The sequence below is a fragment of the Epinephelus lanceolatus genome, chromosome 3 (assembly GCF_041903045.1).
Source record: "Epinephelus lanceolatus isolate andai-2023 chromosome 3, ASM4190304v1, whole genome shotgun sequence".
Taxonomy (NCBI): domain Eukaryota; kingdom Metazoa; phylum Chordata; class Actinopteri; order Perciformes; family Serranidae; genus Epinephelus; species Epinephelus lanceolatus.
Genome location: NC_135736.1, coordinates 31,781,332 through 31,807,749, shown reverse-complemented (window position 1 = coordinate 31,807,749; position 26,418 = coordinate 31,781,332). Strand labels below are relative to the sequence as shown.

General features: G+C 41.9%; 1 protein-coding gene across 5 annotated transcripts; it reads right to left on the bottom strand.

Annotated features, from left to right (window-relative positions):
- Nucleotides 1-1,835: 1,835 nt before the first annotated feature.
- On the bottom strand, nt 1,836-26,360 carry LOC117255324 (sodium/hydrogen exchanger 9B2). Of its 5 annotated transcripts, none has more exons than XM_078166268.1 (14): nt 26,205-26,350; nt 24,526-24,659; nt 22,483-22,748; nt 21,391-21,592; nt 20,297-20,467; nt 14,319-14,461; nt 13,894-14,021; nt 11,648-11,823; nt 11,110-11,216; nt 10,512-10,661; nt 10,155-10,263; nt 3,928-4,064; nt 3,495-3,717; nt 1,836-3,135 (listed from the first exon to the last, which is right to left on the bottom strand). In XM_078166268.1, exons 3-14 carry the CDS (start codon nt 22,615-22,617, stop codon nt 3,074-3,076), a joined length of 1,743 nt encoding a protein of 580 aa, XP_078022394.1. In that variant the 5' UTR covers nt 22,618-22,748; nt 24,526-24,659; nt 26,205-26,350; the 3' UTR covers nt 1,836-3,073. The 5 variants fall into 5 exon arrangements, with proteins under 5 accessions (XP_078022394.1, XP_078022396.1, XP_033479985.1 ...); XM_078166270.1 differs by lacking the exon at nt 26,205-26,350 and adding an exon at nt 25,476-25,963; XM_033624094.2 differs by lacking the exon at nt 24,526-24,659 and having other exon boundaries at nt 26,205-26,360.
- Nucleotides 26,361-26,418: the final 58 nt, after the last annotated feature.

Genomic DNA, 26,418 nt, shown 5'->3' with positions numbered 1-26,418 from the left:
TTTAGCATTTTAACATGCTGGTGTTTAGCAGGCAGAATGAAAGGTGAGGACTTGAATCACGATTTGGAGTCAGGTCACAAACTGGATGACTTTAGACTCGAGCCTTTTGACTTGAAATACTTGAAACTTTCCCCCAAGATAAGATATATACACCGATCAGCCAAAACATTAAAACCAGTGGTGGGTGAAGTGAGTAACATGGATCATTTTGTTACAATGCAGTGTTCTGCTGGGAGACCTTTGGTCATGGCATTCTTTCCACCCACCCAAACACCGCTGTGGGCTAAGGACGGCAAGGGTACTCCCTGATGGCAGTGGCCACCCAGCAGACAAATGCACCATGCCACACCACAAAAACTGCTCAGGAATGGCCTGAGGAACATGACAAAAAGCTCAAGATATCGACCTGGCCTCCAAAACTCCCATATCCCAATCTGATTGAGCATCTTGGGATGTACTGTTACCCCACCTCAAAACTGACAGGTCTCAAATGATCGGAAGCCAGCACCCTGGTGCCAGACACCACAGGACACCTTCCAAAGGTCATGTGTCCATGCCTCGACATGTTAGAGACAAGTCCAATTCAGGGAGGTCCCACTGTGGATTTGGATTAGGGGTACCTCAGGGGTAACAGCATGTCCCATGGATGCTCAATCAGATTTGGATCTTGGGAATTTGGAGGCCAGTTTGATGCCTTTAGCCTTTAAAGGCCACTGCCTTTAGGGAGTACCATTGCTGTGAGGGGGGGTTACTTAGCCCACAGCGGTGTCCAGGTGTGTGGAAGCCGTCAAGTGGCATCCACATGAATGCCATGACCAAAGGTTTCCCAGCAGAACATTGCATTGTAACAAAATGATCAATGTTACTTACTTCACCCACCACTGGTTTTAATGTTTTGGCTGATTGTGTATATTAAAAGTGTGCCATTAACCAATTAATTTCCCAGCAAGTGAACACTGAATTTCCCCGATCCACTTTGTTCAAACCAGTCTAACAGCATCCAATCAAGTTCCAAGAGAGAGCCATGAAGAACCAACGTTACGTTACTGAGCGCCAGTTGGCAAAAATGTTACTAAGGATTTATTCATTCGCATACACAAGCTGCGGTGGTCAACAGAAACACATTGCAGTATGCAAAATGTGCAAGTCATTAATTACAAAGATGCAACAACTTCAAGAAACTTGTTTTAAAAAGAATTTAAGATTTTTGTATGTTTAATATTAGTTTGTTGTTAAAATTGCCTTATATTTGGTGAAGACCTTATCATGACTCGTCTAGGACTTGAAATCAAAGTTTAAGACTTGGAACTTAAGTGCAAAGACTTAAGACTTATTTGTGACTTGCAAAACAATGACTTGGTCCCTCCTCTGATGTTTACCATGTTCATCTTTGTTCAACATGCCAACATTTGCTCAATAGCATCAAACAACTACAGCTGAAGCTAATGGGAATGTCATCAATTTTTCATATATTATTCCTGAATCTAAAATTAAAGATGTTGACCTCATGGTGGCACCAGATTAAAGGTTAGGGAATTACCAAGGTTATTACAATTTGTCCTGTGGGAAACAGGAATGTCTGCACCAAATTTCATGACAATCCATTCAGCTGTTGTTGAGACATTTTAACCTTAATCACAAATGTCAACTTTAACCAAAGTCAGCAGGACTCATCCTCTTGGCACTGTGGGTATCTAACAAATTTAGTGACAGTCCAACTCACAGTTGTTTAGACATTTCAGTCAAAGTGATCGACCAACTGAGAGACCAAAGCTGCCATCCCCAGAGCCACGCTGCTAGTGCGGATGAAAAGCAAACACATTAGAAGCAGACACTTAAAAAGGACAGGGACTTTAATTAAAGACATAATAAGACACACAGTTAATCAAATCGTACAAATGTTCTTGCATAGTAATAACTTTATTGCCTGATATCAGACAGAATCGTCAGCGAGCGGACAAAGGTCTGGACCCAGGCAAATAATTTAAGTTTTTCGTCTACCACTACACCAAAACATGAACTTTAAAATACATTCAAAATGCAAGAGAAGAACAATTCATGGTGTATTTTTATCATTTATTGTATAAAGAATATTTGGTAAAAAACTAATGCTTAAATCTGTCACTTTATCATAAATAGTTGCTAAAAATACACAATGAGGAAATGTAAATAAATTCAAATTAAGCTTATATTAAGTTACACTGCATACTTCTGTAATAAAAAACAAACGTAACAAATGTGAAAAATCGACTTTCCCTTACAATCAATCAGAGGTTGGGTTTACATGAATGAATTGAATATGGACATGATGAGCATTCCTGACACTGAAAGCAGACAAATGAGTTTCAGCAGCATCTTTACAAACCAGAGGAAAGTGTTGTGGATTATTTAGAAGTTTTTCATAACTACACAAACCGTTCTCGTCACCAAGTCACAGCTAGTACACATTTTATTCACACGTACGTAAAAATACACAAACACATAGCTGCATAAATATCGTACTGAGTGCACAACACCTACAAACTGTGTGGTCTAATTTAAAACAATAAAATATTGCTACTCTCAGTGCATTCAATAACGCAGCCTCCCAAATAAAGCTTCTAGTAAAGTACAACATCACCATCTGTTGAGGTCCAAATACAGTAAATAGTTACCTGATGTGTCGTCGCACAAATGGGCGAATATTGGATTCAGTGATTATGATAGAAAGGAAAATATCCACCTTTACAAAACCGTAAACCAAACGTATGCTTAACGCTAATAAAGCTGTTGAAAAGTTAATTTGGTACCAGAAACAAGACAACCTCTTGTACGCTGTCACACAGCATGATGGTGAAGACGCTGGGATGTGGGTCATTTGTTTAGAGCCTGAGGTCTGGAAACCACCAGAAGCTATAAATAAAGAGTGATTCATGTGTTCCCGCAGCATGGCAAACATCAGGAGCTGACCAGCAGATAGAAGGAGACAAAGAGAGCCACTCGGTGGCTAAAGGAAAGCTCAAATGTTCGAGGTGTGAAAGCACCAGGCAAGTCTCTTTAAATGTCCTTGCTTACTGGGTGGAGACGGGTGATGTCAGAGGGTGCTCTCGTAGGTGACAGGAGTTTCAGTGTCATCTTCGCCTCCTGCTGCAGTGCCTGGGGAAGACGGAGAGGAGACAGATGGAAAAGCCTCAGTGAAAGACTGATCGCATGCTAGTCGGATTCTTTAGTAAACAAATGAAAGAGTACAACAAGCATGAGTTGTAATTCTGCTGTGTGGTTAGTTCAGTGTACTTAAACAATGCCAGTGTTGTGTGGATGTAAAAGACATGAGGGCTTGAATGACAGGGTAAACAAAGGCAACCTACAACTATGCAAATCCTTATCTGAGTGGATGCATCTATCACAAAGGTGAAGAAGGGAAGACTATATTCACTACTCGAGCACAACTATGAAGCCAGGGTCCACAGGGCTGCTGAGCTGGGCTGAAGTGTTGAATGTAGACCTTTACCCACCTAAGAAGAAGGCTGATAAATTGGGTTTGACTCGCTCACCACAGGCAGAGTTCTTTGGTTTTTGTAGCAGGTGAGGTCCACTGAGTCCTATGACAAGAGCTCCTACAGGAGCTGTGAACAGTATGGACAGCACGGCCACAGTGAGCACATCCATGCCGTACTTCTGTAGCTGCGTGTCCTCTTTTGTCCTGGCCATGTCTAAAGCCGTGGAACCTATAGCTGCCTGATGGGAAAAAACAACATGAGTTTTTCATCTTTACTCAACAACAAATTAACCATCACAATGAGAGGATGCTTGAAGTTAGAAAAAACATGTTGAGTGTCTATTTTCCAAAAGAAAAACATTCGCAGGCATGCACCACAAAAATGATGTACTGGAAAGACTCTCAGAAAGATGAGTGTGCAGCTGACTAATATTTCAGCGCTTACATACCTGCACTGTGGCTTTGGGCATCCACGCCAGGGCTATGAAGATTTTTTCCCTCAAGTTAAAGCCCGCACACAACACACAGGCGAAGGTGAACAGGACTCGGACCAGCAGGGCAATGAGAAGCGACGCTATACCCAGACCTAAACAGAAAAACATACATGTTATTAATGAGTCATCATGTGCAGCTGACAGTACTTTCCCTTCCTGAGCGTTTTAAATCTCTTTACTGACATAAGTCAATGGTTAGTTGCTGCTCTGTGCGTACAAAAGGAGACCGCGCACTCTATCGTAAACCCAGCGTCGCAGCCAGATCACAGTCAGATGCACCCTGCCCAGTGAGTCAGGAGTGTCACTCTTGGCCGCGCCGAGTAAAGTCATGCTGCGCAGATCTTTGTTTCCATTGTCAGTTTAGACGCACCGTGGATGGACCTTCTCAGCAGTAGGTCCAAAAGGTGTCTCGCCCACTGCAGCTGACCCCCTTCTCCCCCCCGAACAAGCGTGTGTTGCGAGACCGCTGTCTGCAGTCCAGAGAGAAAGGCGTTTTTAAAAGTTTGTGTGTTCAGCTCTCAGTACTTTTGTAGCTTCTAACTGAATCTGTGGTTTTGAGTTTAGTTTCTCTCCTGCGTCCTGTTTTTACTTTACATTTCTGATTTATTTTACTGTTTCATGTTCGCTATCAGCTGTATTAGAGGTTGTGTTAAGTTGCTGCTCTAAAGTTTACACATAACAAAATAACAGGGGACTTTTATTGTGAAGAACTGATAGGAAATGAAGTGTGTTATTACTGAACTGGCGAAACTTTGCGAGCAGTTTCTCTTCAGTAAAGGCAAGTCTAATAATATGACGGAGGAAAGTGAAATCAGAAACAGCCACAGTGAGAGGCTGATGAAGGGCTGCAGACAACAGGCTCTTAATGCACCTCTGCAAACAGCTCACCTCCAACAGGTAAACTTCTTTTACCTGCCCTGCTGTGTGATGGAAAAACACATGCAGCAAAAACAACCGGGGACTTAAACCATGGATCAACCTTCTGCTTTCAAACGTCATCACTCAAGACGAGCCATCATCAGTTTCATCAGACACACCTTCAAGAGGGTAGCACTGCTGTAATGGAAATGCAAATCCCTGCTGTGCTGGGTTGACGGCCTGAACCAAGCCAAGCCAAGCTAGGCCAGCCCATGACTGTCGAAAAGGGGTATGACAGTTTCTGCAGAAAGTTTTAGTCAGGCGAAACTTAAAAATGCTCATCACGGCCACACATCTACCTGTAGTAGAGTTAACAATGTGAAGCTCCAGGCAACATATTGACCAGTGCCGTTTTGTAAAAGATGACATGCACACTCAGCCATTACCCCGATGAAGAAACTGGGCAGAAAGACTGGGAGAAACGAACAGTCCAGAGGGAATTATAAGTGGAGTGAGACATTTTAGGTGTTTCACAATTTTACGTGGAGCTCTATGAACTGTTTCAATGCATCAGTTTCCAACACGCCTGTTTATGTGTAGAATAATTAATCAGAGAGAGAGAGTGCAGAAGCAAACAGATGCCTGCTGCGTTCAGATGGCTGTAAAGACAGTTTCCAGTGTAAAGTAGGCGTACAAAGCTGCCTCAGAGAACATGAGTGTTGATATGTACATGTTGAAAAGAACACCTCCCAGTGCCTGCAAATGATGATAGCAAAAACTGCGAAAAACAGCAGCACCATATGAACATATGAGAGTTCAATCCACTTGCAACTCTGATCCATGTGTTTTTAAAATAGCTGGTAATGCTTCGCAACTTGCACAATCCACCGGTGGAAATATGAGATGCATTTAATTTATTCAGTCTCACCAGAAGCAGAGATAACATGTATCCCCACTGGAGAAAAAAATGAATGACCACAGAAGGGGGTCTCAGAAGCAGAGAGGGGGAAATCCTCCCCGGCAATCAGCACCCAGGGAGTTACACTATATCTGTTTTACTGCTGTTAAAAGGACAGTTATTATATCAGCAGTACTTCCTCTTCACAGCTGTGGGAAAGCAGGGGCACAGTCATGGTGAAAAAAATACAAAAAATAACACACTGGCTGTCTGAGTGGTGTTTATATAATGCCCTACTTACTGTAACTGGGTTATGTTGGGTGCATGTACACCTGTATCATATTTCCTCTTACACGTTGGAGTAATTTTATTGTATAAAACACAAGAAAATAAGAAGAGATTTATATAGTTTTTGTAAAAAAAGATAAAAAAGGGATGTTAAAGCAATATATTTCATGAAGCAGTACATTAACAGTAATAAAACACACTTTATCAGGAAAGATATTTAATATATTCCAAATGTCAGAACACTAAAAACTTTACTGTCACAAACTGGACAGTATAGCAGGAAGTACAGGGTCAGTGAGGATGTATTTCCTGCTACATTTTAAACCAGAAGCGAACGCTTGCCATCTGGAACAGACACTAGAGCCGTAGTTATCCCTATGAACACATTTTTAAAAGTAAAAGCGGCCTGCAGTCTGAGCAGGTGAAGCTGAGGTTTTAATAATGCTCTCCACATCTGCTCATCTCTTTAAAAGTGCCACACAGTTTTTAATGGGCCAAGGTCAGGTAGAGTTTTCACAGTCTTAAACCATGAATATACTGTACAGTATGGGTGTCACGATTCTCCAGAGCCACAGTTGTAGATTTTATGGTCATGATTTTTTTTCCAGCACTGAAAGCTATGCCAATTTGTAGACTATTGAATCTTACCAAAACCTTCTTAAAAAAGACATGGCACAGCTACACAGTCTCCAGTGTTATGTAACTGCCATATTTTTTGGAAACTAACACATTAAGATCATATGGTCAAATTTAAATAATCTATTTATTATATTTAACAACAATAACTTGTTTCAACTTGTTTTTGTGTCAACTGGGAACACAAAGAAGAGTCAGTATAACTTTTGCTTTTGGTGACTGCAGTTAGAGCTGGTTGATATGGACAAAGATTCATATCTCGGTATTTACAGGCTGACTGATGATCCATGATATACAGTACAGGCCAAAAGTTTGGACACACCTTCTCATTCAATGCGTTTTCTTTATTTTCATGACTATTTACATTGTAGATTCTCACTGAAGGCATCAAAACTATGAATGAACACATGTGGAGTTATGTACTTAACAAAAAAAGGTGAAATAACTGAAAACATGTTTTATATTCTAGTTTCTTCAAAATAGCCACCCTTTGCTCTGATTACTGCTTTGCACACTCTTGGCATTCTCTCCATGAGCTTCAAGAGGTAGTCACCTGAAATGGTTTTCCAACAGTCTTGAAGGAGTTCCCAGAGGTGTTTAGCACTTGTTGGCCCCTTTGCCTTCACTCTGCGGTCCAGCTCACCCCAAACCATCTCGATTGGGTTCAGGTCCAGTGACTGTGGAGGCCAGGTCATCTGCCGCAGCACTCCATCACTCTCCTTCTTGGTCAAATAGCCCTTACACAGCCTGGAGGTGTGTTTGGGGTCATTGTCCTGTTGAAAAATAAATGATCGTCCAACTAAACGCAAACCGGATGGGATGGCATGTCGCTGCAGGATGCTGTGGTAGCCATGCTGGTTCAGTGTGCCTTCAATTTTGAATAAATCCCCAACAGTGTCACCAGCAAAACACCCCCACACCATCACACCTCCTCCTCCATGCTTCACAGTGGGAACCAGGCATGTGGAATCCATCCGTTCACCTTTTCTGCCTCTCACAAAGACACGGCGGTTGGAACCAAAGATCTCAAATTTGGACTCATCAGACCAAAGCACAGATTTCCACTGGTCTAATGTCCATTCCTTGTGTTTCTTGGCCCAAACAAATCTCTTCTGCTTGTTGCCTCTCCTTAGCAGTGGTTTCCTAGCAGCTATTTGACCATGAAGGCCTGATTCGCGCAGTCTCCTCTTAACAGTTGTTCTAGAGATGGGTCTGCTGCTAGAACTCTGTGTGGCATTCATCTGGTCTCTGATCTGAGCTGCTGTTAACTTGCGATTTCTGAGGCTGGTGACTTGGATGAACTTATCCTCAGAAGCAGAGGTGACTCTTGGTCTTCCTTTCCTGGGTCGGTCCTCATGTGTGCCAGTTTCATTGTAGCGCTTGATGGTTTTTGCGACTCCACTTGGGGACACATTTAAAGTTTTTGCAATTTTCCGGACTGACTGACCTTCATTTCTTAAAGTAATGATGGCCACTCGTTTTTCTTTAGTTAGCTGATTGGTTCTTGCCATAATATGAATTTTAACAGTTGTCCAATAGGGCTGTCGGCTGTGTATTAACCTGACTTCTGCACAACACAACTGATGGTCCCAACCCCATTGATAAAGCAAGAAATTCCACTAATTAACCCTGATAAGGCACACCTGTGAAGTGGAAACCATTTCAGGTGACTACCTCTTGAAGCTCATGGAGAGAATGCCAAGAGTGTGCAAAGCAGTAATCAGAGCAAAGGGTGGCTATTTTGAAGAAACTAGAATATAAAACATGTTTTCAGTTATTTCACCTTTTTTTGTTAAGTACATAACTCCACATGTGTTCATTCATAGTTTTGATACCTTCAGTGAGAATCTACAATGTAAATAGTTATGAAAATAAAGAAAACGCATTGAATGAGAAGGTGTGTCCAAACTTTTGGCCTGTACTGTATATCTCTGTATCTTCTACGAAATGGGCGACATGTTTTCAGTTGCGAGTCAAAGCCACATTTGAGATGTCACAAGCACTTTTATAAAAACAGACTGTGATCAAAATAAAATGCAAAGACAGGGATTTTTTTTTTACCCTGTAAAATATGTAGCTGCACAACATGTAAATGAAAAACTATATAAAATAAACAGCAGAGCTGTACATTAGCGTTTTGCACAAAGCACTGGAGCTACAGAGGTTTGCAGCACAGGACACAAAACTATAACATGAGTATAAAAGTATCAAGAAGTAGTTTGACACAATTAAAGATCTTTGTGGGGGAGTTATAAAGTCGTTTTCCATCTGTTGGCCTTTCAAATGAATCAAGTGCTGGAAAATTATATAAACGTTTTTATTTATTTAGGCTTAATCTTACTTATGCACACAAAGCTTCACCAGAGAGGCCGAGGTTATATACGTCTTGTACATGAAATGTCTGTGTTGTCGCTGCATTTTTTTAACAGATGTCACCTGCATCCAGGCGCTGTCACCATGTCACACAACAGACTACAACTACCAAGAACAACAGCGACACGCTATGACCCACCTCACACACGAACTAGCAGCGCTGGACTGCACATGTGCTGCGGTCATTTCATTCATCTCACAGACTGATTAGTGAAGCATGTGCAACATACAGACGGATGTCACACTGTAGCCTAATGAACAGACAGATTAAACAGAGGAGTCGCGCTGTGTCTCTGTTAGTGTTGCTGGAAAACTTGTGAGTGAGTGAGTGGGGCGGAGCTGTGCGGAGTGTGTGAGAGAGGAGAGATAAACACTGGTATGCGATATATAACGCAACTTGACCCTATATCGATATATCACCCAGCCCTAATGGCAATTAAAAGCTCATTTTGATCGAATTAAAATTGAAATCCCATATGGGAACTTCTATGGAGGCAGCGTCCCTACAGCTATCAGACACTTAAATTGAATGACTTTGAAGACCTTTTAGGATAATTTTAACCAAATTTAAGACTGTGTGTAAGTGTAAAAACAAGTAGATATATGTGGGCCTGCACAGAGGTTGGTTTTACATAGGAATATGGTTATTAGAGTGAGTTCAGTAATCTAAGTTTTGCCAGGTGAGTGCAAGTGTCAAGTGAAAAGACAGTATTAGGTTCAGTGATTTGTACATCAGAAATGTGGACGTTGATGCAGAACAGCTCGACTTATTTTGACAAAAAGAAATTAAAATATGGATACATAAAATTAGATAAAATGTGTGTGTCAATTAAAGAATTCTAAAATTCAAATTTAAGACTTTTTGTGAGTTTTAATGCCCTTTTTTAATTGAATAAGGCTTTTTAAAGGCTTTTTAAGGACCAGCAGACACCCTGTTGAAATGCAGTATAATGGAGTACTCAGGGTTTTTTTGTGTTTACTGTACACATACAGAGAGATAAAAATCTCCTGGGGCTTTTTTTGGCTATGGAAATATATTTAAATCCACAAAGCTACATTTGAATGTCTCACAGTGATAACAGCTACCTCATTGTGGTATTACGTGTGTGTATGTGTGTGATCTTCTCACCAACTGTGTATCCCTCCAACTCAGAGATTCGAATTTCTGCTCCTATCAGTCCGAAGAGGAGAGGCTGAAACACGTCCCATGCCCACCCCACCACTTCCTCCACACGGGCCTTAAGACAAACAGAACACACAAAAAGGTTTAGGAAGGTTATCTTTGACATGCAGCAGCGTAGATGATGAATAACTTGCTGTACAAACTGCTGTGTTACTAAATAGTATGCTTAAAAAATGTACTGTGGGAAAATATTTCTCTCTCTCCTGAGTGTATCTCATCAATATTCAGCTCTGAAGATAGAGAACTGCAAATAGAGAAGTGAAAAACATCTGTATGTGCGACATAGCAGGCATATGTTGTTACCTTTTCTGACCCCCAGCCGAGGCCGGCCAGGAATGCCAAGACCAGGGTGCAGAGGCCTCCAGAGCCGGGAAACCCTGCCACACCACTGCCGAACACGGCAAACACGGACAGACCCAGCACCAGAAAGGATCGCTTCATTACTATGTGTTTCTAGGTGAAAAGACAGTCAATGATTTCAATATAGAATATTTTAATATTATGAAACTTGCACACTTCTTGGCAGGTCATGACATTTTACTTTTAGTTTACTTTTGTTTAAACTAGACTGATTCACAACGAGTCTGACAGGCCACTGAAAACATGGATGGAGTTGAGATCGCTCAGTTATATCTGTTACGCAAGAAATGTCATGACCCACAGAAACATCTCTCCCATTATATCCCTGTAAACTTCCCCACTTAGATGAATCCAAAGTGCTCTCATCAAAAGTCCTCAGAGTTTAACATATCAAGTACACTTCACTGACTTTTTACAGAAGCCTTTGTTGGCTCTTCTTGAGTTGTTCTCACACACAGGCTGTGGTTTCAAGAGGTGTGAGCACGACTATGCAATAGTGAAACTTGCTGATATCATGGTAACATTGCAAGGACATGCTTACTTGGTCAACACTAGGAAAGTACTGGATGAGGAAGCCAAGAAGAAGCCCAGCAACCATCCCACCAGCAACCTCCAGTACGCCTCTCAGAAGGTTGTACCAAGTGGAGCCTGGAGAGATCAGCAGAGAAGATACACAATCATTAGTAAGTAAGTGCGTAAACTGAACCAACTGTCATAGAAAGCAGTCCTAAATGTGTTTTAAACACAGTTAATGGCCCTACAGAGACTCTGCATTGTGGTAAACTGGAGTCATGAAGCACAACATGCACGGTGAATTGGCACAAAAAACCCTTCTGTGTTTTTAACAAGCTTAAATAGCACACTCACACCCTCTGCTGAGCTCCTGACAAACTACATTCAGGAGTTACTTATTTCACATGCCTCTCTGTGTTGACCTACTCTTCAGTACACTGAACCTGCTGCCACTCCCCTGGAGATAAGGTGGTGTTGCATTTCAAGAAAAAGAACATGGAAGTCAGCACTTCTGTATTTTCCTTCACCCTTCTCCACACACGCAAACACATACATCCAGAGGTTACCTGTGGCGAAGGCCATGCCCAAGCATGTGGTGAACCCTGTGATGGCAAGGATGTCGTCAAAGCTGCCTGCAGCCATCAGCAGGGTGGGAATGCCTTGTTCCAGGCCGTAACCGTCCTTCTGCAGCAGCAGCATGGAGGGAACCACCACTGCTGGAGACACAGCTCCCAGCACGAAGCTGCAACATGGAGGAAATGGATCATTAAAGCAAACAAGAGAAAAGTTGTTAGAAAACTTTGGAAAGCATCATCAGCCTTTCAATACACATGGAGATGTGTGACAGGGAGGCATTCCCGAAGCACGATATGTAGTTTGTACTGTATTGTAGCTGAGATGTGGTACCAGGCCTGATTTGACACAACAATCTGGATTCTCTAATGATTATCATTTTACTGCACAGCTTCGCCCCACTCACTAACTCACAAGCTCCTAAGCAACACTTTGTAGAGCCGTAGCCTGACGTGCACCTCCCCAGAAATGCAGACCTCCTGTCTATTTTTGTAAACTGAAACCATTGCCCTCAGTGGAAACAAAGCTTTTATTTACTTTAATTTCACAGATAAGAAACAATAAATTGTGAGGATGATAAAGCCTCCACAAAATAGCATTTTAAGTCTTGTGATTTATCCTGGCTTCATATGAGCAGAGGAAATCGCCACTATTCGCTAGGCTAATTTATACAATGTAAAATGCCATGGGCTTGTGCTAATAACATTAGATTGATATATTTGTTTGGAAAACGTGTTAAGTATAAGACAGCTGTTTTGTCGGTGAACCTTGCGAGTTGTGATGGAGCCAAATTTGGAACATTACCTTTGTTAAATCTTGCTGTTTATATGAGTAAAGGAAAAGTTTGATAGCTGCTAGGCTAATTTATACAATGTAAAATGCCATAGGCTTGTGCTAAAAACATTAGCGTGTTGTATTTTTGGGGAAAATGTGTCCAGCAAAAGACAAATGCTTTGTCTGTGAATGCCGCGAGTTATAGTGAAGCCGTTTTGTGTGTTTAAAATTGCTGCTATTAAGCCATGTTTAATGTGTGTTTCGAATCAACTAAACTTTACAGCACTCCCGCTGCCGACTAGTGCTTTGGAGCTGTAACTGTTGTGCAGCTGCATATTTATAAATAGGGGGGAAAAACCTGTCTTTGCATCTTATTTTGATCATGGTCTGTTTTTATAAAACTGCTTGTGACATCTCAAATGTGGCTTTGACTTGCAACTGAAAACCTGTCGCCCATTTTGTAGAAAATACTGAGATATATATTGTGTATCGCCAGTCAGCCTGTGAATACCATATCTCCCAGCCCTGGTATGTAGTGTGTTGCACAGCATTAGTCTAACTTTGTCATCAGAATTCAGCCTTCCATGTCTTGACATTCTCTCTCTGCTGGTTCCTGCCTCAGAGGAGTAAACTGAACTGCTCACACAGCAGATATAGAAGCATGTTGTACATTTAAAAGATATTTATTTTATTTCTGTTAGGAACTTTTAAAAAACAAGACCCTGTGAAGTTGAAATCAGTCTGCGTCTAAACCCTGGATCTTCAACAGTGGGTTCAGGACCCCCGGGAGGTCCTCAGAGTTACTGCAAGAGGGCTGTAAATTTATTGTTTGACCATTTACATGACTGAAAATACACATTAACATGAATCAAATATATTTTGCCTTTTGAAACAACTTATCCTTGTGAAAGTGGAGTTTCCTCCCTCACCTACCTGACAAGCAAATACAGCTCAAGACTGCAGCTTGAGGTGGACATGGCCCTCTGCCTGACAACCTCCATCTGCTCAAGATGTAACACAATTTTACATAATATTTGTAGGGTCCATGCTCCATCTCTCTTTTAGCTAAGGGGTCCTTGGCCTGAAGAACGTTTAGGGCTCCTGGTCTTAACTATGCAGATTAAGGCTTTTAATATAACTTGTCCCTTCGCACTGCAAAAGAGTGCCTGAAGACTGTCTGTTTTTCTTTGATTAGTTTTATAATCTTAAAAAGCACACTTTCTCCCTACATTCCCTGTCTGTGTCCTCACTGTCAAGCTATTTAATAATAATTAAAAAGAAGGAGCAAAACATAATGTTAAAAGTGACGTGGTAAATATATTTAATAAACAACTGGTTCATGAACTTTTTGATTCATCCAAACACTGTGTCTGTCTGTCCGAGGCATAATAGGAAGACACAGCTTGATATCAATTAGAAAATGAAGGTGAGGATAGAGTGGGAGGGAGTGTAGTGTTGTATTTACCCAAGGATGAAGCCCCACACCCAGGGCAAGCCCATGAGGAAGTGAGACACCAGAGCTACGGTGCAGGCCTCTATGATGCAGGGCCCACATGCCACGCGTATACACACGCCTTTCAGTTTCTTCAGAGCCTGACAACACAGACACATACATCATCCAAGAGTTTGTTACAGCAATTAATTAACTTCTAAACAGACATAAAGAGAGGATTAACAAATGCAGTGATGCGTGGTGGCACTGAATGATTTGTTGATTAACTGACTGAAACGTCTGAAAATTGACAGAGAAAATGACTCTGCTGGTTACACTCAGACTCGCTTGCTTGTCCCAATGTCATATCACTTGAAATTCTGGATTACACACAGAGATGGGATAAGTACATCATCATTTTATGAGTGCAGATATCAAGCTTCAATAGTGAGGCATACCGTGGGATCCAACCCCAGACCAGCTCTGGCCAGAATGACAGCCAAAGCGATGTTCCTCAGCGACGCAGACCACCTGTAGTCAATGTACACCCATTTTGTTATAACTGGGATGTTTCTCAGCAGGAAACCCATCAGCAGCATACCTGCAACACAGCAGAGAGTGTGAGAGAGGAAAGACGATCCTTCAGAACTGTCCGTCGCACAGATAGAGAACAAGGAATAAAGACCACCTGTTACTTTTTGAACTTACAGTGCTCATGTTGGACACCTGAGACGCTAAGAATCACTGTGGGACTGGGATCACTGTCTCAGGCCCCGATCACAGGTTGCAAACTGCGAGGCGTGCCGCACTGCAATCTACCGTTTATTTATTTTATCTTATTCTATTTATTTGACAGTAATTAGTATCTAGCTCCTAAAATGGACATCAGAGGGTACTTGCTGTAGCTCTAGTTGAGGGTGAGAGGCTGTCAGTAAATAGTTTGTTGGGCACAGGGAAACAGAGATCTGTGTGGGTACATGAGACCCTAAAAAAGAGGGTGGATCACCGGGAGTACCACCTGTTGGTCCAGGAGCTTCTCGTCGATGATGACCGTTTCCAGGCATATTTCAGGATGACTCGGGGCAGTTTGACAACCTGCTGCCTATTATTGGGCTGTATAGCTCTGGGTATTTAGCAACCACTACCACCAGTTTCTCCTCCATCCTTTATCAACTGTAAACGTGTTGTTGTGACCACGACAGAAGGCCCGTCTCTCAAACAATCGGATTGGACAATGGGCCCTTTTTTGCTTTGAGTTGAAGTTTTTTCAACTCGAGGTGGTCAGAGCACTCCAGCAAAAATGCCAGGTGCCTAGAGCTGCGAGAAACACGAGGCATGTCGCAACACAAAAACCACAAGCAAAAAGCTTCATTCTCATTATAACAATTACAAAAAGGCGCCTCCAGCTCTCCAACGCTTTCTACATGATCAGGGCCTTTTAGCACTAATAATTCAAGTTTTTCAAGGTTGTCCGTAGATAGAGGAAAGATGCTCCAGGTGTCCAGTTTGCATCCAAAACTGAACTCTCTACCACGCTTGCTGTCAAAACTTTTACTATGCTGAGGCTAACTCTGCTCTCTGTTCTGACAAGTCTGCTCTACGCTGGACGTTTCAGGTTTCTTTGCCAGTGTTGTGTCAAAGTTTTTTCTTCCCCTTATTAGACAGCGACTGGCTTTTGTTTATGACATACTCAATCTAGTTGACTCGATATATGTTTGAATCTCAGATTTCAGGGAAGTACATGGACATTGTCCCCTCAGTAGAGAAACGTAAAAACACCTCTCTGGTAACAAACTTCGCTCAGATACAAGTCAGTATAGTCAAGGTCAGACCTTTTAGGCGATGTAAACAGAAGAAAAATATATTTTTGAGTGAAGGGGGACTTTAAAACTTTATTATAACTGCAATAGATGTGTTTTTGAAATGGTTAAAAACAGTCAACAAGAACATACATAAAGAGCAAATATTTAAAACTGTTGACGAGTGGGGACAGAGGACTTCACTTTTACCCTTCAGACTGATCGCGACCTTCTAACACTGTCATCAGAAACACTGGGCATAGATCTTGGAGTTTGTTTCAAGTTGGACTTCAATCTACTTTTGATGCTATTTGCGAATAAGGAGTGGCTCCAGCTTCCTTGATTTTTATCTCAGTAGGGGTGCAGCTGGTGGCTTATGATTCTGATTTCAAATTCAAAACACCAAGAATACACATTATATTACATACAAACCATTACCAATTGCTAAAAAAAGGACATTTGCACTAGCTTCTGATCAATGCTTTGACTTCTTCCAAGCCAGCATTAATGTTATACAATAAAACATTAAATGGCATTCCATCACTTCAGGTAAACAGAGCTTCCATAACCAGAGCCTGACTAAGACTTACATCTCTTATATTACATAATAAGTGACAACGCATGTTATTTACCTCCAACATCTTTGCATAAATAGCAAGGTCGCTGACATGCATTTTCAAACTAACCGGACCAAAATCATGTAGGCTAACAACCCAACAAATAGAAGCAAAACAAAACCCAGCAGCTAATGTGGACTTAACTAATAATGGAACAAGTGAGTAACATGGTTTTACAGTTAATCAGGGACCTTGGTCATTTTATCAGTGCTAAAGGTGAAATGATTCAGTCACTGGATTCCTTTGTTATAAGTAGTGCTGCACGATTAATCTAATCGCAAATGCAATCGCGATGTCAGGCTGTGCGATTACCTAACCGCATAAAAGGCTGCGATTTAATGGAAATAAATGTTTTGGGTTTTTTTTAAGATTTGTTTATTCAAAAAAAAAAAGTTCTGTACAGCATTGCTCGTAGTAGAGTACAATACGAATATCTTTTTTCTTTTTTATAACCCAACTAAAATATAATATATATACTAACATATTATAGAGCAAATAAAAACCAGTAATAAACAGTATTATACATAAAAATATGAACATTCACATACACAAAACACAACCCCCCCCCCCCCCAAAAAAAAAGAAATACCCACTTAGGATCCAACTGACCACCCCAAATCCCCCCCGCCCCTCCCACACACACACACACACACACACACTGGGGATGGACCTCGCGGCAACAGTAGTAATGCTCAACAGGAAGGCAAAATGAAGGATCAAGAAAACAAGTCAGCTAAAAAGAAAATAATAGAAATAAATGTTAATGTGTGTGCCTGTGAACGTGATTACCTCTGCTGTAGTGTATGGAGTTTGTTGACATTACGCCCACAAGCTATCCTGGTGTGTGCAGCACGTATGGTCAGGTGACCACCTGGTGTGCAGCAGTGACCAACATAGACGCTGAAAATGAGCACGACCAAGAACAGGCTGAGTTGGTGGCAAAAAAACGCAACGTCTATTATATGGCGACACTTTGGATTCAGGTACGGTGACACTGAACAGAAAGACGTGCTGTGTAAAACTTGCAAAGTTGAAGTTGCCACGTCCCGCAGCAACACGCCCAATCTATATCAACACTTGAGACAGCACAGAGAAAAGTAGGAAGAATGCATGCGAGAGAAAACCGGGCCACGTGACATTAAAGACAGAGAGACAACTGAAAGCCACCAGAGCCTCATAAAACAACAACAAAGCACAGTTACGCATACATCTGTAAGTGTCACGCCATATGACAAGACCTCAAAGAGACACAGGGAAATCACAGACTCCATAACAAACTATATTTAATTATTTTCATTTTAAATTAAATTAAATTAAATTAAATTTATATACTTTATTAATCTCCCTGAGGGGAAATTCAATTTTTTCACTCTTTTGTCATTAACACACAGGTCCGAAATACACACACATGCACAAACAGGACCTATACATGCCCAAAGTGGAGAGATGTCAGAGTGAGGGGACTGCCTTGGTCAGGCGCCCCGAGCGGTTGGGGGTTCGGTGCCTTGCTCAAGGGCACCTCGGCAGTGCCCAGGAGGTGAACTGGCACCTCTCCAGCCACCAGTCCATGCTCCATATTTGGTCCGGATGGGGACTTGAACAGGCGACCCTCCGGTTCCCAACCCAAGACCCTATGGACTGAGCTAATAACAAATGAAAAATTGGGCAAAATTTTGCTTGGGCTTGGCCCACTTGACATGCTGCAGTGTTGTGCAATGGCCTATTCACATGCTTGTCATTTACGTGTCTGAACGCCTGAACGCAACACAGGCTCTGCTCCGCTGTGTGTACTATGCCGTGCTGCGCTGCTATGGGAGAGCCGTGTTTGACTGTGCGTAACAGCAGTCTGTTGACGGTCATTTACACACTGTCCATAACAATAACTATGTCAGGCCAGTGCCCCCCTAATATAATGGTAGGGGAACATTTTTATCAAATCGTGCAGCACTTGTTTTAAGTCACCACATGAATACATCTAAAACACTCATCACATTAAAACTACTGGACAGGCACATCACCTGTAGATGATTAATAAAATGATTTCTGTTACAACATTAATATTTGCTTGGTCAATTCATGTGAATCAAACGCGTTCAAAGACACTTGTCTACTTTTAGTGCTTCCAACCTTTTTTTTAATAAACTCAGTCAGATTTGAGTCTAATTTGAAAAGCAGTTATCGATGATTAAAAATACTTCCTCTAATCCTGGTATAAATGTAATTCTTTGTCAAGAATTACTAGCCCCTCTTTAACACTGACACTGGAAAATGATGTATTGTGTTACTAAATATCACCCTGGTGGAGACATCTGTGTAACTAAATATCTGATATACAGTACAGGCCAAAAGTTTGGACACACCTTCTCATTCAATGCATTTTCTTTATTTTCATGACTATTTACATTGTAGATTCTCACTGAAGGCATCAAAACTATGAATGAACACATGTGGAGTTATGTACTTAACAAAAAAAGGTGAAATAACTGAAAACATGTTTTATATTCTAGTTTCTTCAAAATAGCCACCCTTTGCTCTGATTACTGCTTTGCACACTCTTGGCATTCTCTCCATGAGCTTCAAGAGGTAGTCACCTGAAATGGTTTCCACTTCACAGGTGTGCCTTATCAGGGTTAATTAGTGGAATTTCTTGCTTTATCAATGGGGTTGGGACCATCAGTTGTGTTGTGCAGAAGTCAGGTTAATACACAGCCGACAGCCCTATTGGACAACTGTTAAAATTCATATTATGGCAAGAACCAATCAGCTAACTAAAGAAAAACGAGTGGCCATCATTACTTTAAGAAATGAAGGTCAGTCAGTCCGGAAAATTGCAAAAACTTTAAATGTGTCCCCAAGTGGAGTCGCAAAAACCATCAAGCGCTACAACGAAACTGGCACACATGAGGACCGACCCAGGAAAGGAAGACCAAGAGTCACCTCTGCTTCTGAGGATAAGTTCATCCGAGTCACCAGCCTCAGAAATCGCAAGTTAACAGCAGCTCAGATCAGAGACCAGATGAATGCCACACAGAGTTCTAGCAGCAGACCCATCTCTAGAACAACTGTTAAGAGGAGACTGCGCCAATCAGGCCTTCATGGTCAAATAGCTGCTAGGAAACCACTGCTAAGGAGAGGCAACAAGCAGAAGAGATTTGTTTGGGCCAAGAAACACAAGGAATGGACATTAGACCAGTGGAAATCTGTGCTTTGGTCTGATGAGTCCAAATTTGAGATCTTTGGTTCCAACCGCCATGTCTTTGTGAGACGCAGAAAAGGTGAACGGATGGATTCCACATGCCTGGTTCCCACTGTGAAGCATGGAGGAGGAGGTGTGATGGTGTGGGGGTGTTTTGCTGGTGACACTGTTGGGGATTTATTCAAAATTGAAGGCACACTGAACCAGCATGGCTACCACAGCATCCTGCAGCGACATGCCATCCCATCCGGTTTGCGTTTAGTTGGACGATCATTTATTTTTCAACAGGACAATGACCCCAAACACACCTCCAGGCTGTGTAAGGGCTATTTGACCAAGAAGGAGAGTGATGGAGTGCTGCGGCAGATGACCTGGCCTCCACAGTCACCGGACCTGAACCCAGTCCAGATGGTTTGGGGTGAGCTGGACCGCAGAGTGAAGGCAAAGGGGCCAACAAGTGCTAAACACCTCTGGGAACTCCTTCAAGACTGTTGGAAAACCATTTCAGGTGACTACCTCTTGAAGCTCATGGAGAGAATGCCAAGAGTGTGCAAAGCAGTAATCAGAGCAAAGGGTGGCTATTTTGAAGAAACTAGAATATAAAACATGTTTTCAGTTATTTCACCTTTTTTGTTAAGTACATAACTCCACATGTGTTCATTCATAGTTTTGATGCCTTCAGTGAGAATCTACAATGTAAATAGTCATGAAAATAAAGAAAACGCATTGAATGAGAAGGTGTGTCCAAACTTTTGGCCTGTACTGTACATGTGCGTACAAAAACACAAACTCATGAAGCATAACAACCAAAGTCTTAGCCTTACCAAGGAGGGGTGGGAACGGTGGAAGTTTGGGCAGACGGATGAGTGCCACCACTTTGCCGCCAATGAGTGCGCAGATGAAGAGGGTCGTGATGCCAAACAGGTTTCCTCCTGGAAGACACTCATCCTCTGTGATAGACCAGACCACTCCAAAGAGCACTGCTGCCAAAAGGACTGGAGACGAGAAAGCAGGATGACGTCAGATTATAAAGTAATGGCATGTGTCACTATAGTGTTTGTGATGACGAGGTTATTACATGTATTTTCTAATCGTGTCGTAATTGTCAACCTCTCAAACTTCTTCAGCAGTGAGTAATGTCATAAATAGGGCTACTATGACCTCATTGTTGACTGGCTGCCTGTCTCTGGATGTTGATTGTAATGTGAACATGAATGTTAGGATTAGTGTGGGTAATCATGCATGCATTTATTTATGTACTACCTCGGTGATTAATTTTTAAATAGTTCAAAGCATACAAGACATTAATGTCATCTGATGTTTGTCACAATCTTGTGAGAAAGAAGGAATCGACATGCAATACATTTTCCTGTGTAGGAAGAACAGACTGTATAGTGTCAATGGATGACATGACAGCTCCCCAAAAGTGATGCCAAAACATCTCAATCTCCCCCTGGTGGCTGGCTGCAGTATAGGTCATAAAGCCCACACCCTTCATGCTAGTGGATGCGACATGGGCAAACATAAAAACTCAAAGTACATGTTAAATAAATTTTTTCCAGAGATGTTTTTTGTCATTTAAGGTAGCTCTAATTATACTGATAAATGTTCTAGTGTTTGTTTTACTGGTAAATTTGTTTATCAGCAGTTATTTGATAGTATAAAAATAGGTTTGCCGTCATGAATGACAGCTGTGTGTGCCAGTCAAGTGCTCACAATCAATGGCGCTGCTAGCTACTGGTCAAACAGCGGGAACCTAATACACTGGAGATCGCTGCTGCACAGACTGGCTCTAAATGATGTCACCTGCGCAATATGGCAGTGGCGGTATTTGGGATATTTTTGCCGGAAGTGGAGACGCATTGTCAGTCATTGGTAGGAACTCACCAAGCCAACTACAGAGCCCCTCCTTCCTTACCTTTAGTAATGAGAGAAGCCAGAAGGCCTCTTGGTGGACACGGGCAAAACCTGTGGAGCAAGGGGCAGCAGACCACTGGCGGGTCTGTGTTGGTGCCCGCATCCGCCACAGGGTTTCGAGGAATAAAATAGGTGGTCTCCTCGGTGACATTTGGAGTGGAGCAGCGCCGTACGACTACCTGGATCTGGTTCACATTAAGGTGCTGGAGAAGGAAGATCAGAATATGCACAATAGGGTCAGTCATCACATTTGTCTGTTGGACATAATGTTTTACTTGATGCTTTAGCGCCACATCTGTAACGGCAATCAATGATATAAGAAGTATTTTTGCTGTGCAACCTGTTTTTCTGTTACAGTTATTGATATGTTGTAGCATATTGTTGCTGTAATAGTTTTTGATGCTTTTAAAGATCACTGTTGACAGCAATGTTCAATGCAGTGCATTCACTGTATATATTAATATTCATGCCTTGTGGGGCATCTAGAGCACCAGATCAGAGACGTCACACTGTCACAAATACGAGTGCCTTTCCTGTGTAAAGACTATAAAACTGTGAGTGAATGTCCCTGTAGCCTCTTTAATCGTCGAACCCTTATTAAGTATCGTGCTCTATCAGTATTGTTGACAAAGAGGTACGTCATATCAGCAGATTACAGGCCACTGTTTCTTGGCATACAACAGAGTGAAGATATGAACTTCCTGATTAATGCAACTCCCAGAACACCCTCTTTGTCACATTGCTCAGGTGGGGACGTTGACTCAACATTTTTCAGTCTTGCCTCTGGCTGCTTTTTAATTAATTCTCACATTAGACTAACAGCAACAAATGACGAATAATTTATCTCAGGTGAACAATTAATTTTACAAGGTTAGAGAACAGTGAAACATGGAGGAATTAACACAACACAACAGCATAATGTGAGGCAAAGAAGCAGAGCCGCATGACAGCAAGCACATCATTCATATGTAGCTTAACAATTCTTATTTAGTGAAGTTTACAAACACACTTTTTAGTTTTACCAAGGCAGTAAATACTGAATATAACAACCAAAGTAACTAACAAGTAAATTCTTATTAGTAAAGTACTATACCTCCACATGGTTTGCTGAGGGCAAAGCAATTCTGTCCAGCATGGGGCTGGGTGCTGGGCTGGGTGCTGGGCTGGGCGCTGGACTAGGCGCTGGACTGGGCTCCGGCGTAATAGGCTTGGTCTGTGTGTCCTCCATGGCAACTGGCTACAGTATTTCTGGTCCACTCACTTCTCTGTCACAGTACATCAAGCTGAGGGGTGGGGTTGGCCATTGATGGGCAGTTCCTTCACTTCTGCTTCTGTATATCCAGCTCTGACTGCAGACTCCTATTCATACAACAGGGTTTTATCAGTGGAGAAAACAAACGATTGTTTGCTTAATAAATAATGGAGAACAGTGGTGTTGGTACAGGTGTGGAAATTGGCATGGCATGAAATGATAAAATTAATCTCACACACAAGCGTGTTTTTCCAAACATACAGGCTTTACAGTGAAGATCTCAGTTTTAAAGTTGTTTCATTTGACAAGATGTGTTAATGCGAGAAGGAAAACTAACCAGGCTTCAAGGCACATGATTCTTGTCTATATGAAGATCTCAGGGGTGTCAAACGTACTGCTCGCAGGCCAGAATTAGCCAGCCAAAGGGTCCAATTGGGCCCACTAGATGACTTTACACACCTAATATTGATACACTTGTGAAAGCGAAAAGGTGCCAGGTTTCAGGACCAAGTTAAACAGTGAAGCCTCAGAGCTTCAGAGGATTTTCCATGCTGACCAGGATTCAAGTTCAATGAAAAAACAATGAATACTTATTATGGTCATACTTAGGCATTGTAGTTTGTGCAAAAATATTGTCAACCAGCAGCTTCAGTACAAAAAAACATGTTAAAGGCCTCTAGCGTTTTTTCTCTTGTGGACGAAGGCATGTGGCCACACCAGCGTCATTTTTCAGTGCTCAGCATTTTTTGTGCAGCTACTGAAAATGCTTTAAGTTGAAAATCTCTGAACTTTTCAAAAAGGTGCCTGTGATGGCACTGCCACTTCTTTAGCAAGGCTACTGTCCACTGTAACAACGCAGAAAGAAAAGCGTTTTTTTTAGGGACAGATTGTCCAGGAGACACTGAATGTTGCTGGTGTGTGTTTTGCCTTCATCACCATTAGTTTTGTAAGCTTCAAGTTGACTGTGTCAACCCTAGCGTTGTGTTAGCTACCTGGCTAATGTTAGTGTCAAGATGTTGTTGTCATGGAGACAAAACCCACAAAAAATCTATGTGGACACAGGCCCTAAATCAGACTTCTATCTTAAAGGTCAAGTGTGTAAGATTTAGGGGGATTTAATGGCATCTAACAGTAAGAACTCCAGACACCAACCAGCTGAAATTTCTTGTGGTTAGGATTCCTTCAGTGTTCATTGTTCAGGATTTTTTTTTTTTACCAGGAGCTGAATTATCTGCAGAGAGGTTTCCTCCTCTCCAAAACAGACAGACCAGGGTATTAAAACCGGTGAATAAAGCAGTTTCACATAACAAATTTATTCTCATATGCTGTTCGGCTTGTCAGAGACAGGCCACTAGCTTAGCACCTGCTAATGTGTGCTCATCTTTTTTCTCTCTAACTTAGGATCCAGACATTTGGGAGGTATTTACCGGGAACCAAATTATCCGCAGAGGTCTCTTTCTCTCAAACACCAAACAGACCCAGTGATTTAAATCAGTAAAAGCACTGAATAAAGCCTTTTCTCATTAAAAGGTCTGTGTTTGTCCAACACTGCTTATCACGGAGGGGCTTTTAACTACACTGGCTGATGCGAAACAGCAACTGGCCCTATCTTGAGCATGATCTAGAGCAGTGGTTCCCAACTGCTAAGGCGTCCAGATTTCTCCTTCGTCATTAGTTCAAGGTCCACACAATTTATGATATTCAGTGTCATAACTGCATTTGGCCATGTAGTCGAGCTAGTTTGCTGTCTCTGTTAAGGAACAACTAGCTTGACTACCTATGCACTCACTCTGCCGCAGGAAATGGGACTTCAAAATAAAAGCTTTGTGTCAAAAAAATCACAGTACTTTAAAATAAAGTGTGTGTGTGTGTTTTTTTCCATACTTGACACGTTTGCAAGTCACTGACGTCCATTCAGAATGGACCTACGACCGTCTTTTGGACCGCGACCAACCAGTTGGGAACCACTGATCTAGAGCCAGTGCTTGGTTTGTCTGCTCTGGATGATGATCTGCTCCCTACGTAGATATAAATGTCTCATTAAAAGGTAACAAAAAACACAATTCTTATTTTCAGGTAATTATAAAAAGAATCCCCCTAAATCTTGCACATTTGACCTTTAAAACTTAGTTGAAACTCAATTGCCTTCACTTTAATTTGATGTGGTGATGCAGAGTGGAAATGTATGGAAGGAAAATGCACATGTAATGACAGTGAGCAGTAGACTGACTAAATGTGGCAAATCTGAGACATATTGATGAAATCACACTTTCTTTCCTTAAGACATCTGTTGTGTAAATGGATGAGTGTTTTCACAATGTACTTCTTTACACTAACAAAAGGAACAATTTGAAGTGCTGTTATTTATAGGGTCATTATGCAATGGTTTCACTGCTCCAGTCCACTTGAGATCAAATTGTTCTGTATGTAGCCCATGGACTAAAATGAGTTTGACACCACTGATCTTGCAGGCTAATGTATAACCACATGCTGCCTGTGTGTTCACATTGCATGTCACACTAACACAAGGTGACTGACCTGCAACTCATTACAAAGCACAGATACTAACCTTTGTGCTCCTCTCTTTATAGCTTCACTTCAAACCATGTTAGATACAAACGCATACAAGTAACCAGCTATTTTACATCACACTGAACTGACGCTACTACAATGTTTTGACAGTTGCTTATGGCAACAGACGCCGGTTAATCCACTTGCTAACAGACCACACTAATCAATGCTTACAGCTCGACCATATGGCACACCTAGCTAGCTAACGGATGGTACCGCAAGTAGGTTAGAGTTAACTAGCTACTGTCAACAACATAAGTTACCTATCCAACTGGCATCGGTACACACCCATCCAGCCAGTAAAGCAAAGCAAATGTTACAGGTTGTCCTGGTGTTTGCTTCAAGGTGCTGCCGAAGCGGCGCAACGTTACACACGGAGTCATAGCTGAATTAGCTAATTAGCTAACGTCAGTGAAGAAGTAAATCCACGCCTCATGATAAACCGTGTGCGTGAACCCATTATCGGACAAGAACACGGTGTCACAGTAGCGTCAGCTAACTCAGGCTAATACCAATATTACGTTATATTAACATTTCCGTTTAAAATATTAGCCTGTCATGTCGCTGTTGGCCGATTTACAAAACCACGTTAGCTTAAAGTTAGCGTCGGAATGTTGCATCAGTGCTTTCAACCGTAGCCGTTATCGTTAGCTTAAATTAGTCCGCGGCACGAGCTGCTTTAGCGTTAAACCCGACCAACGTACGCTAACGTTAGACGCCTTTAGTGATAAACTGACTCGGCTACCGACGTTTTAACCACAGTTTGACTTCCTGCTCGGTCACATTAAAGTTTAATCGATAATATTTTGGAGGGAAGTCATGTCCGATAATGGACTCCTCGCCGGTAGCTGGCTGTGTGCTTCTAACAGCTGTCAGTGAACTCTCCACACCGGCTCCACATGCCCGGTAGCTAGCTACAGGGACCGCTCCTGGCTCCACTGTGGGGGCTCCCTAAATGTTTAACGTTATTAAACAAAGAAAAAGCAGCTCACCTCATGTCGTAAACATCGCTATTGCGTGAGAAGTTTCAGCGTGCGGCGTTTCTGGCAGTCATGAGGCAGATAGAGCAGCTGGGAATTGGGAATGAGGCGGATTAGTGATGGCCAAGCATGTATGTACAGCACAGGAGTGAGTGCTCGGTTGGGGGGGAAGTTAGGTCAACCACGAAAGCCACTCAAGGGTATTGGTGAGGACATTTTAATAGAT